The sequence below is a fragment of the Lagenorhynchus albirostris genome, chromosome 2 (genome assembly GCF_949774975.1).
Source record: "Lagenorhynchus albirostris chromosome 2, mLagAlb1.1, whole genome shotgun sequence".
Lineage (NCBI taxonomy): Eukaryota > Metazoa > Chordata > Mammalia > Artiodactyla > Delphinidae > Lagenorhynchus > Lagenorhynchus albirostris.
The window spans coordinates 27,794,961-27,810,873 of NC_083096.1; the positions used below are offsets into that span (position 1 = coordinate 27,794,961).

Consider the following 15,913-nt stretch of genomic DNA (forward strand, 5'->3'; position numbering starts at 1 on the left):
AACAGTAACAAATATGGTAGGTATGATAGATATCCAACTATATCAATAATCACATTAAACATCCATGATCTGACTATACCAATGAAAAGACAGACTGTCAGAAAAAATAAGACCCAAATACATGTTGTCTACAAGATGCCTGCTTTAAATCTAAAGACACAGATACTTTAAAAGTAAAGGGATGGAGAAAGACATACTACGCTAACATAAATCAAAAGAAAGCTTGAGTAGCTGTATTAATTTCAGACAAAGCAGACTTCATACTAAGGAAAAAAATATCAGGGATAATAAAGAGGCATGACATATTGATAAACAGGTCAATGTTCCAAGAAGTCATAATAATCCTAATGTGTGTGTGCCTAACAAAAGACCATCAAAATACATAAGGCAAAAACTGATAGAACTGTAAGGAGAAACAGATGTATCTACTATTTCAGTTGGAGATTTCAATATCCCTCTATCAGTAATTGACAGATCTGGCAGACTGGCAAAATACCAGTATGGACACAGTTGAACTGAATGGCACCATTAATCAACTGGATCCAATTGACATTTATATACTACTTCATCCAACAACAACAAAATACACATTCTTCTCAAGCTAACACAGAACGTTCACCAAGACATACCATATTCTGTGGCCTAAAACCATATGTTAACAAATTAAAAAGAATAGAAATCACACAAAGTATGTTATCAGACCATAATGGAATTAAACTAGAAATCAATAACAGAAAGACAGCTGGAACACTCCTAATATATGTGGTGGTTAAACAACACTCTTCTAAATATATATGGGTCAAGAACAAAATCTCAAGAAATAAACTGAAAATACATATATATATTTTTTGCGGTACGCAGGCCTCTCACTGTTGTGGCCTCTCCGGTTGCGGAGCACAGGCTCCGGAGGCGCAGGCTCAGCGGCCATGGCTCACGGACCTAGCCGCTCCGTGGCATGTGGGATCTTCCAGGACCGGGGCACGAACCCGTGTCCCCTGCATCGGCAGGCAGACTCTCAACCACTGCGCCACCAGAGAAGCCCTGAAAATATTTTGAACTCAACAAAAATGAAAATACAAATCGAAATTTGTGAGATGAAACTAAATTAGGGAAAAATATTAGAAAAGAATAAAGATTTCAAATCAATACTCTCAGGAAACTAAAACGAACAAACAAACAACAACAAAAAAACCCAAATTAAATCCACAGTAAGCAGAAGAAAAGATAAAAAAAATTAGGGTAGAAATAAATGAAATTAAAAACAGGAAATCAACAGAGAAAAGCAACAAAGCCAAAAGCTTGGTCATTGAAATGATCAATGAAATTGATTAGACTCTAGCCAGGCTAACTAAGAAAAAAAGAGAGAAGACACAGATTACTAATATCAGAAACGATACCACTACAGATCCTATGGATGTTAAAAGGATAATAAAGGAATATTATGAACAACTGTATATCCATAATTTGATAACCTGGAGAAAATGAACCAACCCCTTGAAAAACACAATCTACCAAAACTCACAAAAGGAGAAACAGTTAATCTGAATAGGACTATATCTATTAAAGAAATTGAATAAATAATTAATAATCTTTCAAAACAGAAAGCACCAGGCCCAACATTGGTTCACTGGTGAATTCTGTTAAACATTTAAGGAACAAATGAGACCAATTCTGTAAAATATCTTCTATAAAATACCAGAGGAAATACTTCCTAACTTATTCTATGAAGTCAGCATTACCCTACTACCCAAACCGGGTGAAGACACTATAGGAATGAAAAACTACAGACCAAAATATCTCATGAATACAGATGCAAAAATCCTCATCAAAATATTAGTGAATCAAATCCCACAATGTACAAAAAGAATTATACAACAGGACCAAATGGAATTTAATCTACCTATGCAAGTCTGGCTCAATATTTCAAAATCAAATAACATAATTCAACAAGCTAGAAAAAAAATCATAGGATCATATCAATAGATGCAAAAACAGCAAGTAACAAAATCCAGGAGCCATTCAAGGTAAAAACTTCAGTGAACTAGGCATAAAGGAAATACATCTTCAGTTCAATAAAGAACATCTACAAATAACCCACAGCTAACATTGTACTTCACGGTGAGACAATAGATGGCTTCCTACTAAGATCAAGAATAAGACAGTAAGGTAGACAGCTAGTGGGAAGTAGCCGCATGGCACAGGGATATCGGCTCGGTGCTTTGTAACCGCCTGGAGGGGTGGAATAGGGAGGGTGGGAGGGCGGGAGACGCAAGAGGGAAGAGATATGGGAACATATGTATATGTATAACTGATTCAGTTTGTTGTAAAGCAGAAACTAACACACCATTGTAAAGCAATTATACCCCAATAAAGATGTTAAAAAAAAAAGAATAAGACAATGATGTCACCTCTCATCATTCCTATTCAACATCATATTAGAAGTCCTAGCTAATACAATAAGGCAAGAAGAGAAAATAGAAGCTATACAAGAAGAAATTTTTTAAAAAGACAGCTGTATTTTTCACAGATGACATTATTGTCTATGAAGAAAATCTCAAAGAATCAAAAATAAACTGCTAAAATAAGTGATTATAGCAAGGTTGCAGATTACAACGTTAATATACAAAAGTCAATTGTTTTCTTACATATTAGTAATGAGTAATTGGTATTTGAAATTAAAATCACAATACCATTTACATTAACACGAAAAAATGAAATATGCAGGTATAAACTGCACAAAATATGTATAAGATCTATAAGAATAAAACTGCAAAACTCTGATGAAGACATCAAGGAATATCTAAATAAATGGAGAGATATTCCATGTACATGGATAGGAAGATTCAATATTGTCAAAATATCACCTCCTCCTAACTTGATAGATTTCAATACAATCTCAATCAAAATTCCAGAATGTTAGTTTGTAGATATTTACAGATTGATTTTAGAATTTATATAAAGAGGCAAAAGACCCAGAACAGCCAACATGATATTGAAGGAAAAGAACGAAATTGGAAGATTGACACTACTAGACCTCAAGACTTACTATAAAGCTCCAATAATCAAGACAGTGTGGGACTTCCATGGTGGCACAGTGGTTAAGAATCCACCTGCCAATGAAGGGGACACGGGTTCGAGCCCTGGTCCGGGAAGATGCCACATGCCACGGAGCAACTAAGCCAGTGCACCACAACTACTCAGCCTGCACTCTAGAGCTCGCGAGCCACAACTACTGAGCCTGCGTGCTACAACTACTGAAGCCTGCATGCCTAGAGCCCGTGCTCTGCAACAAGAAAAGCCACTGCAGTGAGAAGCCCGCACACCTCAATGAAGAGTAGCCCCTGCTTGCTGCAACTAGAGAAAGCCCATGTGCAGCAAAGAAGACCCAATGCAGCCAAAAATAAATAAATGAAAAATAAATAAATTTAAAAAAAAGACAGTATGGTATTTGTGAAAGAACTGACCAATAGATCAATGAAGCAGAATGGTGAGCCCAGAAATAGACTTACACAAGTACAGTTAACTGATCTTTAACATGGAATAAGGCTAATTCAATGTAGATAGTCTTTTCAAAAAATGATGCTGAAACAGATGGATATCTACATGTAAAAAAAAAATTTAAATAAATCTAGACACAGATCTTATACCCTCACAAATATTAACTCAAAATGGAGCATAGGGGCTTCCCTGGTGGCACAGTGGTTGAGAGTCCACCTGCCGATGCGGGGGACAGGGGTTCGTGTCCCAGTCCGGGAAGATCCCACATGCCGCGGAGTGGCTGGGCCCATGAGCCATGGCCGCTGAGCCTGCGCGTCTGGAGCCTGTGCTCCGCAACGTGAGAGGCCACAACAGTGAGAGGCCTGCGTACCGCAAAAAAAAAAAAAAAAAAAATGGAGCATAGATCTAAATGTAAAACACAAAATAATCAAACAGCTAGAAGAAGAATAAGAGTGGTATTCTTGTGGTATTTACCCAAATGAGTAAAAACTTTATGTCCACACAAAACCTCTACACAAATGTTTACAGTAGCTTTATTCATAGTTGCCAAAACTTAGAAGCAAGAGAGATTTCCTTCAATGGGTGAATGGATAAACAAACTATGCTATACACATACAATGGAATATTACTCAGTGATAAAAAGAAATGAGCTATCAAGCCATGAAAAGACATGAAGGAAACTTAAATGTATATTATGAACTCAATGAAGCCAATCTGAAAAGGCTACAAAACTGTATGATTCCAACTATATGACATTCTGGAAAAGGCAAAACTATGGAGACAGTAAAAAGATCAGTGGTTGCCAGGGGTTTAGCAGGTAGGAAGGGATAAATAAGCAGAGTGCAGATGATATTTAAGGCAGTGAAATTATTCTGTATGCTACTGTAATGGTGGGTATATGTCATTATATGTTTTTTAAAACTTATAGAATATAAAACACAAAGAGTGAACACTAATGTAAACTGAGGAATTTAGTAAATAATAATGTAATAATATTGGCTCATCAATTGTAACAAACAATTTTACTACACTGATGCATGATGAAAATAACAGGGGAAACTGCTGGGGAGCTATAAAGTACATGGGAGTACAAGGGAACTCTATGTACTTTCCATTCAACTTTTCTGTAAACCTAAAATTGATCTAAAAAATAAAGTCTATTAATTAATCAAACTAATAGGCCCTTAAAAAGTACTTTCATTATCTTACTCACTTGTAAAAATGTATCATATTTATACTCTGTCTGACTTTCAAGGATTTTGTAATCTTCCATTTTATCAGTTCAGCATTATTTTAATTATTTCTAAGAGATATCCTCCATTGTAAGAATTTAGAATAGATGCCTCATGTCCCCCATAAATAAATCATATTCATCCTGAATATATTCTTTCATTGTTGCTGTTTTTTCTTTGAAATTCGTTCATCTCCCTTCTGCTGATCTAATGATCCTACACCTTAAGACTATTCTCTCCCATAAAAACATCCCCAAAGACCCTAGCTTTTAGTAACCTTCTTCTCTCATTATAATTACAGTTTATACCACAAAATAAACGGCTACACTATATCTTCTACTGGGCTGCTATGGTCCTCATAGGTAACAGTGCTCTCAACTAGATGGTAAGTTTATTATGATGTATATTGCAGAGTGGCAGAATCTGCCATCCCCTAATATGTCACTTTGGAAGAATTATCTTGAGCTAAGGCACGTGAAAAACAGCAGGTACAAGAAGAGTGCTCTGACTTCCCCTTTTCCTCCTGAAAGCAGGAATAAAACTCTCATGTGAAAGATGCTCTCCCTACACCAGGAAGAAAAAAACATTCTTATCACCAGAGACAAGAAGTAGAGGCTGAGAGAAATCTGTACAAACAGACCTTGTTAAAAGAACTCATCTTCTTTACCTCCCCACATATTTTAGTTACACTTCCACAGCTGCCTCTCTTTGTTCAACCAAGTATAAAAACATTTAGGTTTCACCACTTCTTTGGGTCTTCACTTCCTTATGAAAGCTCCCATGTCACATAAATCCTGCATTAAATAAATGGGTATCCTTTCATCCTGTTAATCTGCCTTATGTCAATTTAATTTTAAGGCCCAACCAAAGACACTACGAGGGCAGAGCTAAACTTTTATTTCCCCTACAATATTCTTAAGTTTTACCCACAGCATTTTAGGAATTAACAGAAGCTTATTAATGGACTGAGTCCTAGGATATTATTTCAGCTTTTCTGGTAATCCAAGAATACTTGTATAATAATGATTGTATCCTCAAGAACAAAGAGAAAATGACATGTTAAGATCAGGAAACTCCCTTGAAAACTCAATTTCTTAAGTTACCTATCAGACTTACACCTTGCAAGAGTAGCCAAACATTGAAAATATAATACATATAATACTGATAAAAAAGATATCAGTAACTCCTATAAAAATATCATATGATCTGATGCATTGATATTAAAAAAAAAACCAAAAAACTAAAACACTAACATACTTTGGGAAGGCAGAAAGGCTGCAATGGCATTAAAGACATTACTAAAGTTCATACAGTCATGCAATATGTAACATCTAGTGTTACAAGCCATAGGTGACACATCTGGTTTCTTGATCATAAGTATCAATACCCCCATGAGCTATCTGTATTCAAAGTCAAGGTAAGAACCTTTACACTGACATGGGGTAGATTTAATCTACTGCTTAGATTCCCTACTTGCTGCACAACAATTTCAATAGGTTGATAAGTGTGGGAGAATGATTGGTATTACTATTCCAAAGCATTTGCCATAAGCTGGGCTAAAGTAAACAGGGTGGAAAGGAAAAATTCTGAAACATGAGAGAATATTATCAAAATATTAGACATAGTTATAGACTACTGGGAAATTAAGTATTCAGAAATGGCATAGTCAGGAGTATCATTCCCAAGCCCGAGAAGCTCCTATTACACATCAGTCTTTTCAATCATATAAAGATGGCAACTGTCAATGTATTGCTATAAACATGACTAATAATAGCAAATTTTCACACAAGGCATTATTAATATCAACTTTAATTTAGGTTGGCTTAAATTTTTAATGAGAAACTTACCTTACAGAACTTGACTTCTGCCTCTAAATGATGAATGTATTGAGACTGGTCACTGATGATGGGAACAAAATTGTGTAGGGCAGGCATATCAGTTTCCTCATATTCTGATGATTTCTAAGGCAAAAATAAAAACAAATGAAGCATGTTTGGATTTAGCAAAGAATCATTTAATACCATCTCCATACTCAATTTAGCACTGATGTCATATAAACATAGTATAAACATAGACTAGGGAGATTGCTTCAAGATGGCAGAGTAGAAGGACGTGCACTCACTCCCTCTTGCAAGAGCACCGGAATCACAACTAACTGCTGAAAAATCATCCACAGGAAGACACTGGAACTCACCAAAACAGATACTCCACATCCAAAGACAAAGGAGAAGCTGCAATGCGACAGTAGGAGGGACGCAATCACAATAATACCAAATCCCATAACCGTGGGGTGGGGGACTCACAAACGGGAGAACACGTATACCACAGAAGTCCATCCACTGGAGTGAAGGTTCTGAGCCTCACGTCAGGCTTCCCAACCCTTCCCATTAGATTCCTTCCTCCCGTTCCAGCAACGGGAGGAGGAATTCCCAGAGATCCAGACTTTCAAGGCTAGCAGGATTTGACTGCAGGACTTCGACAGGACTGGGGGAAACAGAGAATACACTCTTGGAAGGCACACACAAAGTAGTGTGCATCAGGACCCAGGGGTAGGAGCAGTGACCCCACAGGAGACTGAACCAGACCTACCTGCTAGTGTTGGAGGGTCTCCTGCAGAGGCGGGGGGTGGCTGTGGCTCACTGAAGGGACAAGGACACTGGCAGCAGAAGTTCTGAGAAGTACTCCTTGGCATGAGCCCTCCCGGAGTCTGCCATTAGCCCCACCAAAGAGCCTGTAGCCCCCACTGCTGGGTCGCCTCAGGCCAAACAGCCAACAGGGAGGGAACTCAGACCCACCCATGAGCAGACAAGCGGATTAAAGTTTTACTGAGTTCTGCCCACCAGAGCAACACCCAGTTCCACCCACCACCAGTCCCTCCCATCAGGAAGCCTGCACAAGCCTCTTAGATAGACTTATCCACCAGAGGGCATACAGCAGAAGCAGGAAGAACTACAATCCTGCAGCCTGTGGAATGAAAACCACATTCACAGATAGACAAAATGAAAAGGCAGAGGACTATGTACCAGATGAAGGAACAAGATAAAACCCCAGAAAAACAACTAAACGAAGTGGAAATAGGCAACCTTCCAGAAAAAGAATTCAGAATAATCATAGTGAGGGTGATCCAGGACATCAGAAAAAGAATGGAGGCAAAGATCAAGAAGATGCAAGAAATGTTTAACAAAGACCTATAAGAATTAAAGGACAAACATCTAGAAGAATTAAACAACAAAAAACAGAGATGAATAATACAATAACTGAAATGAAAAACACACTAGAAGGAATCAATTGAAGGAAAACTGAGACAGAAGAACAGATAAGTGACCTGGAAGACAATGATGGAATTCACTGCCATTGAACAGAATAAAGAAAAAAGAATAAAAAGAAATGAAGACAGCCTAAGAGACCCCTGGGACAACATTAAATGCACCAACATTCGCATTATAGGGGTTCCAGAGGAGAAGAGAGAGAGAAAGGACCCGAGAACATATATTAAGAGATTATAGTGGAAAACTTCCCTAACATGGAAAAGGAAACACCCAGGTCCTGCAAGCGCAGAGTCCCAGGCAGGATAAACCAAAGGAGAAACACACTGAGACACACAGTAATCAAATTGACAAAAATTAAAGACAAAGAAAAATTATTAAAAGCAAAAAGGGAAAAACAACAAATAACATACAAGGGGAGCTTCCCTGGTGGCACAGTGGTTAAGAATCTGCCTGCCAATTCAGGGGACATGGGTTCAAGCCCTGGTCTAGGCAGATCCAACATGCTGTGGAGCAGCTAAGCCCATGCGCCACAACTACTGAGCTGGCACTCTAGAGCCCTCAAGCCACAACTACTGAGCCCTCATGCTACAAATACTGAAGCCCACATGCCTAGAGCCTGTGCTCTGCAAGAAGAGAAGCCACCACAAGGAGAAGCCCGCACACAGTGAAGAGTAGTCCCCGCAGACCGCAACTAGAGAAAGCCCGCATGCAGCAATGAAGACCCAATGCAGCCAAAAAAACCAAAAAAGAAAAAAAAACCACACAAGGGAACTCCCATAAGGTTAACAGCTGATTTCTCAACAGAAACTCTACAAGCCAGAGAGGAGTGGCAAGATATACTTAAAGTGATTAAAGGGAAGAAACTACAACCAAGATTACTCTACCTAGCAAGGATCTCACTCAGATACTCTACCTAGCAAGGATCTCACTCAGGAGAAGAAAAGGACCTATTAAGAAAATGGTAATAGGAACATACATATCAATAATTACCTTAAATGTGAGTGGATTAAATGCTCCAACCAAAAGACACAGATTGATTGAATGGATACAAAAACAAGACTAGTATATATGCTGTCTACAAGAGATGCACTTCAGACCTAGGGACACATAGAGACTGAAAGTGAGGGGATGGAAAAAGATATTCCATGCAAATGGAAATCAAAAGAAAGCTGGAGTAGCAACACTTGTATCAGATCAAAAGACTTTAAAATGAAGAATGTTACAAGAGATAAGAAAGGACACTACATAATGATCAAGGGATCAATCCAAGATATAGCAATTATAAATATATATGCACCCAACATAGAAGCACCTCAATACATAAGCAAATGCTAATGGCTATAAAAGAGGTAATTGACAGTAACACACTAATATTGGGGGACTTTAACATCACACATACACCAATGGACAAATAATCCAGACAAAAAATTAATAAGGAAACACAAGCTTTAAATGACACAATAGACCAGTTAGATTTAATTGATATTTATAGGACATTCCATCCAAAAACAACAATATACACTTTCTTTTCAAGTGCATATGGAATATTGTCCAGGATAGATCACATCTTGGGTCACAAATCAAGCCTTGGTAAATTTAAGAAAATTGAAATCATATCAAGCATCTTTTCCTACCACAACACTATGAGATTAGAAATAAATTACAGGGAAAAAACATAAAAAACACAAACATATGGAGGCTAAACCATATGTTACTAAATAACCAAGAGATCACTGAAGAAATCAAAAAGGAAGTTAAAAAACACCTACAGATACATGACAATGAAAACACGATGATCCAAAACAGATGGGATGCAGCAGAAGCAGTTCTAAGAGGGAAGTTTATAGCAATACAATCCTACCTCAAGAAACAAGAAAAATCTCAAATAAACAATCTAACCTTACACCTAAAGGAACTAGAGAAAGAAGAACAAACAAAACCCAAAGTTAGTAGAAGGAAAGAAATCATAAAGATCAGAGCAGAAATAGAAACAAAGAAAACAATAGCAAAGATCAATAAAACTAATAGCTGGTTCTTTGAGAAGATGAACAAAATTGATAACCCTTTAGCCAGACTCATCAAGAAAAAGAGGGAGAAGACTCAAATCAATAAAATTAGAAACGAAAAAGGAGAACTTACAACAGACACTGCAGAAATACAAAGCATCATCAAAGACTAGTACAAGCAAAAGTATGCTAATAAAATGGACAACCTGGAAGAAATGGACAAATGCTTAGAAAAGCACAAACTTCTGAGACTGAACCAGAAGAAACAGAAAATATGAACAGACCAATCACAAGTAATGAAATTGAAACTGTGATTTAAAATCTTCCAACAAACAAAAGCCCAGGACCAGATGGCTTCACAGGTAAATACTATCATACATTTAGAGAAGAGCTAACACCTGTCCTTCTCAAACTCCTCCAGAAAACTGCAGAGGAAGGAACACTCCCAAACTCATTCTACAAGGCCACCATCACTCTGATACCAAAACCAGACAAAGATACTACAAAAAAAGAAAATTACAGACCAATATCACTGATGAACATAGATGCAAATATCCTCAACAAAATACTAGCAAACAGAATCCAACAACACATTAAAAGGATCATACACGGTGATCAAGTGGGATTTATCCATGGATGCAAGGATTCTTCAATAGACTCAAATCAATGTGACATACCATATTAACAAACTGAAGAATAAAAACCATATGATCATCTCAATAGATGCAGAAAAAGCTTAAGACAAAATTCAACACCCATTATGATAAAAACTCTCCAGAAAATGGGCATAGAGGGAAACTACCTCAACATAATAAAGGCTATATATGACAAACCCACAGCAAACATCATTCTTGATGGTGAAAAACTGAAAGCATGTCCTCTAAGATCAGAAACAAGACAAGGATGTCCACTCTTGCCACTATTATTCAAGATAGTTTTGGAACTCCTAGCCATGGCAATCAGAGGAAAAAAAAGAAATAAAAGGAATACAAATTGGAAAAGAAGAAGTAAAACTGTCAGTGTTTGCAGAGGACATGATACTGTACATAGATAATCCTAAAAATACCACCAGAAAACTATTAGAGCTAATCAGTGAATTTGGTAAAGTTGCAGGGTACAAAATTAATGCACAGAAATTGCATTTCTACACACTAACAACGAAAGATCAGAAAGAGAAATTAAGGAAACAATCGCATTCACCATTGCAACAAAAGGAAAATACCTAGGAATAAACCTACCTAAGGAGACAAAAGACCTGTATGCAGAAAACTATAAGACACTGATGAAAGAAATTAAAGATGATACAAACAGATGGAGAGATATACCATGTTCTTGGATTGGAAGAATCAACATTGTGACAATGACTGTACTACCCAAAGCAGTCTACAGAGTCAATGCAATCCTTATCAAATTAGCAATGGCAATTTTTTACAGAACTAGAACAAAAAATCTTAAAATTTGTATGGAGACACAGAAGACCCCAAATAGCCAAAGCAATCTTGAGGGGAAAAAAACGTAGCTGGAGGAATCAGACTCCCTGACTTCAGACTACACTACAAAGCTACAGTAATCAAGACAATATGGTACTGGCACAAAAACAGAAATATATATCAATGGAACAGGATAGAAAGCCCAGAGAGAAACCCATGCACCTATGGTCACCTAATCTCTGGCAAAGGAAGCAAGGATATACAATGGAGAAAAGACAGTCTCTTCAATAAGTGGTGCTGGGAAAACTGGACAGCTACATGTAAAAGAATGAAATTAGAACACTCCTTAACACGATTCACAAAAATAAACTCAAAATGGATTAAAGACCTAAATGTAAGACCGGACACTATAAAACTCTTAGAGGAAAACATAGGAAGAACACTCTTTGACATAAATCACAGCAAGATCCTTTTTGACCCACCTCCTAGAGTAATGGAAATAAAAACAAAAATAAACAAATGGGACCTAATGAAACTTAAAAGCTTTTGTGCAGCAAAGGAAACTATAAACAAGACGAATAGACAACCCTCAGAATGGGAGAAAATATTTGCAAACAAATCAACGGACAAAGGATTAATCACCAAAATATATAAACAGCTCATGCAGTTCAACATTACAAAAACAAACAACCCAATCAAAATATGGTCAGAAGACCTAAACAGACATTCCTTCAAAGAAGATATACAGCATGCCAAGAGGCACATGAAAAGCTACTCAACATCACTACTTATTAGAGAAATGCAAATCAAAACTGCAATGAGGTATCATGTCACACTGGTTAGAATGGGCATCATCATAAAATCTACAAACAACAAATGCTGGAGAGGGTGTGGAGAAAAGGGAACCCTCTTGCACTGTTGGTGGTAATGTAAATTGATACAGCCACTATGGAGAACAGTAAGGAGGTTCCTTAAAAAACTAAAAATAGAATTACCATATGGCCCAGCAATCCTACTACTGGGCGTATACCCAGAGAAACCCATAATTCAAAAAGACACACACACCCCAACGTTCATTGTAGCACTATTTACAATAGCCAGGTCATGGAAGCAACCTAAATGCCCATCGACAGACGAATGGATAAAGAAGATGTGGTACATATATACAATGGAATATTAGCCTTATAATGGAATGAAATTGGGTCATTTGTAGAGACGTGGATGGACCTAGAGACTGTCATACAGAGTGAAGTAAGTCAGAAAGAGAAAAACAAATATCGTATATTAAAACATATATGTGGAATCTAGAAAAATGGTACAGATGAACCGGTTTGCAAGGCAGAAATAGAGACACAGATGTAGAGAACAAACTTATGGACACCAATGGGGGGAAAGGCGGGTGATGAATTTGGAAACTGGGACAGTCATATATACACTAATATGTATAAAATAGATAACTAATAAGAATCTGCTGTATAAAAAATAATTTACAAAAACATAGACTAGATCACAATGTGGCTAATAGTATTTATTTCTTCACCTATAAATTCCACAAATAGATAAGAATGAGGGATATGAATATCATTTTTTAAAGATGGACAGTGAAAGTGGTTGTAAAAAGCATATGGCAAATGGCAAAATGCTGGAGTAGTATAATTGGCTGGGATGAACTGCCTATTTGAACCATCTGAAAATGTGATATCCTATTCAGTAATTCTGAGATAAAGGGACAGCTCTTCAAGAAACCACCATAGAAGAGGACTGCTAGCTAAAATTGCAGAACAAGCTGCCTGAAGGAGGGATTCTTTAGACAAATGTGCCAAATGTGTGTCAGTAAGGTAAAATTCTCTCTACTAAGGAGTACGTTAGCAAAACCTGATTTTTTATTTTTGACCCTAGTACTCAAGGCAATTTGAGACTCTGCTGTTCTGGAGCCTCCAAGACTAGAGTGCCAAAGCAGATACGTACAAAAACTGAGATACGCTGCACTGAGGACTCAATGAAGAGACGTCATAAAAAGTGTTTATTCTCTTTACTTCTGCAGCAGTCCTGGAATTGATTTTTTAATGTACACCTTACCTTATCCTAAAATGATTGTAAAATGGTTTATAAATCATACATCATACGATGATATTATTTAAAGAAAAGAGGAAGAGAGGAAAGGGAAAATGAGGTTCAACCAGTTAGATGAACCCAGAGGAAAGCTTGAGATGAGACACACAATCATTTTGTTTTTCAATCCAGCAGAAATTCCTATAAATGATGAAATACAAGCTCCCATGGCAGAATAATTCAGTAGAGCTTTGCTTCTGGGAATATTTAATAAATTTAAAAACCAAAGAGACTTTAATTAAATGAATTATCTGTGTTAAGTAGAAAGGAACTAATTATAATAATTAATATTAATAGAAAGGGGTTCGGTACATAGGCAAATATGAATTATTATTATGTGTATATAGGGGATAGTCAATGTGAAAATTAAAAACAAGCTTATGTCATATGGAAAATCTCCATATGAAATAACTTGTATATACTTTGAAGGGTTTATTATAATCTGGATGTCCACATTTTAAAATAACAAGTAATAATGTTTAGACATTTTCTATCTCAACACTGCCTCAGTTTCACTATCAATACAGCCACATATTTTTCATATGTCATATTGGCTATGAAACTGCATTCTAAAGGGTAACGTCTTCAAAAGCTACTTATTATGGTTATGGCTTATAATCATCACATGTAGGTCATATACATTTAGAGTCTAAGTTCCATTCTTTCACATAGCTCCAATACAAATAGACCTGCGTATTGGTATATACAATTGATGATTTTGATGAGAGTCTTCTTGCCTATTTGAAGTCAATAAGGTTTGTAATATCACTGCTCAGTTTTATCTTTAAAATGCTAATAAGCATGTCTAAGCATTCAACAGATATAGCAACTTAATCTACTAGACTTAAAAGTACTCCATCCATGTGTGCTTAAGAGCATTCTAGAAACTAGGTGTCAACAGTAATAAATTCACTGAATGATGAAGTATTTTTTTAAAATTATAATTTATACCTATAAATATTGAATAGGAGTATGTAGTACATTTCTCTAAAGTGGGAATTAAACATGAAAGTATGTGTCAGGCTGGAATGAAGTGTTAATATAAGGGTACTTTTATGACATTTCAGCTGTGAGTAAAGGAAACTGACGTGTCTCCAAGTTTCCAGCATGTAGCCTTGGTATCCAACTGTCACAGATATTGAAAATGCAAGGTGGTTATTGTTGCTATGACATTTTACATTTGTGTCATACTTCATAGGTTTCTAAAGAATTTTAAATATATGATCTTATCTTATTATTACAAAAACCCTGTGAGAAAGTACATAATAGACCCTAGATAGACCTAAAGCCTAGATTATTATTTTGACCATTTAAACCTGGCCAAATCCTTCCCTCACATATACCCTTTCCCCAACAGTACCCTTCCTTCACAGTACCCTTCCCTCACACCCACCCTCCCTCACAGTACCCTTCCCTCACACCCACCCTGCCCTCACACCTATCTCAGGCTTTATATCACATTGCTTCAGTCAGAAATAATACACTCCGTCAAAGCAACAGCAATAGAAAACAGCTTCAGAAGAAGCAGAGTACAGCTTCTCGTATCACACAATTTTATAACCATATATTTTAAAATTTAGAATAAGATTACATAAAAGAGTAAAACAAAGGACTGCTAGAATTAAACAGTAAATTCTAAAAATAATAAAATATAGATATGCCCCTCTAAAAAAGCAATGGTTAATCTTTTCCATATATTGTTTCTTTTTTATATTTGCTAACAGTTGCAAAGTAAATTCTCCAAACTATTTCCTCACTCACATTTTTCAAGTAAAAAATAAATTAAAAAATCAGAATTCTCTCTGCCATGGAAGTCTCTCTTCTTCAGCCAAAATAATCAGAGGGAAAATAATTTCTTTTAACGTTTTACACTATTAGCAGGCCCTGCTCAGAATCTGTTTACAATATGTACTACTAAAATGACACAGTAAAATTAAAACATAGTTAGAAAAATAATGCTTTTGTCAGGTTGCAAAAGCTGATACTTACCAAAGGGGACAATTTTCGTCTTCTTGGAGATACCTCACTTTCCTTAGTTGCTTGTTGGCATAGCAAAGCTTTGAGTTGATTAACTATGGAGCAAAAGCGATGGGTTTATTCACCTTATTTTAGATCCATGGTTTATTACCACCCATCTATCCATCCATAGATCTAACAAATATTGTTTAAATATGTATTATGCACCACAAAATGTGCTACTGACTGGGGACACAAAGACAAACAAGAAAACCTCTACCACTTAAGAGCTAAGAATCTTGCTTATGAGCAAGAGGGATATAACTAACAGATAAAAAACTATATAATAAGTTCTAGGTAGACCTAGAGCTATGCATAGTGCTATGAAGAGGAAGCACATAATTGTTTTC

At 36.5% G+C, this 15,913-nt stretch overlaps 1 protein-coding gene across 9 annotated transcripts in view; it reads right to left on the bottom strand.

Moving 5' to 3' along the window:
• The window catches only part of SDCCAG8 (SHH signaling and ciliogenesis regulator SDCCAG8), a 263,361-nt gene that overhangs the window by 232,974 nt on the left and 14,474 nt on the right, over window positions 1-15,913 (bottom strand). For all 9 annotated transcript variants that reach the window (XR_009536611.1, XR_009536605.1, XR_009536614.1 and 6 more), the window contains exons 3-4: window positions 15,537-15,619; window positions 6,578-6,691 (exon numbers count right to left, since the gene is read on the bottom strand). Coding sequence is in view for 5 of the 9 variants with exons in the window: in XM_060128623.1 (XP_059984606.1) it covers window positions 6,578-6,691; window positions 15,537-15,619 (197 nt within the window). In the remaining 4 variants the exon portion in view is untranslated. The remainder of the gene's footprint in view (window positions 1-6,577; window positions 6,692-15,536; window positions 15,620-15,913) is intronic.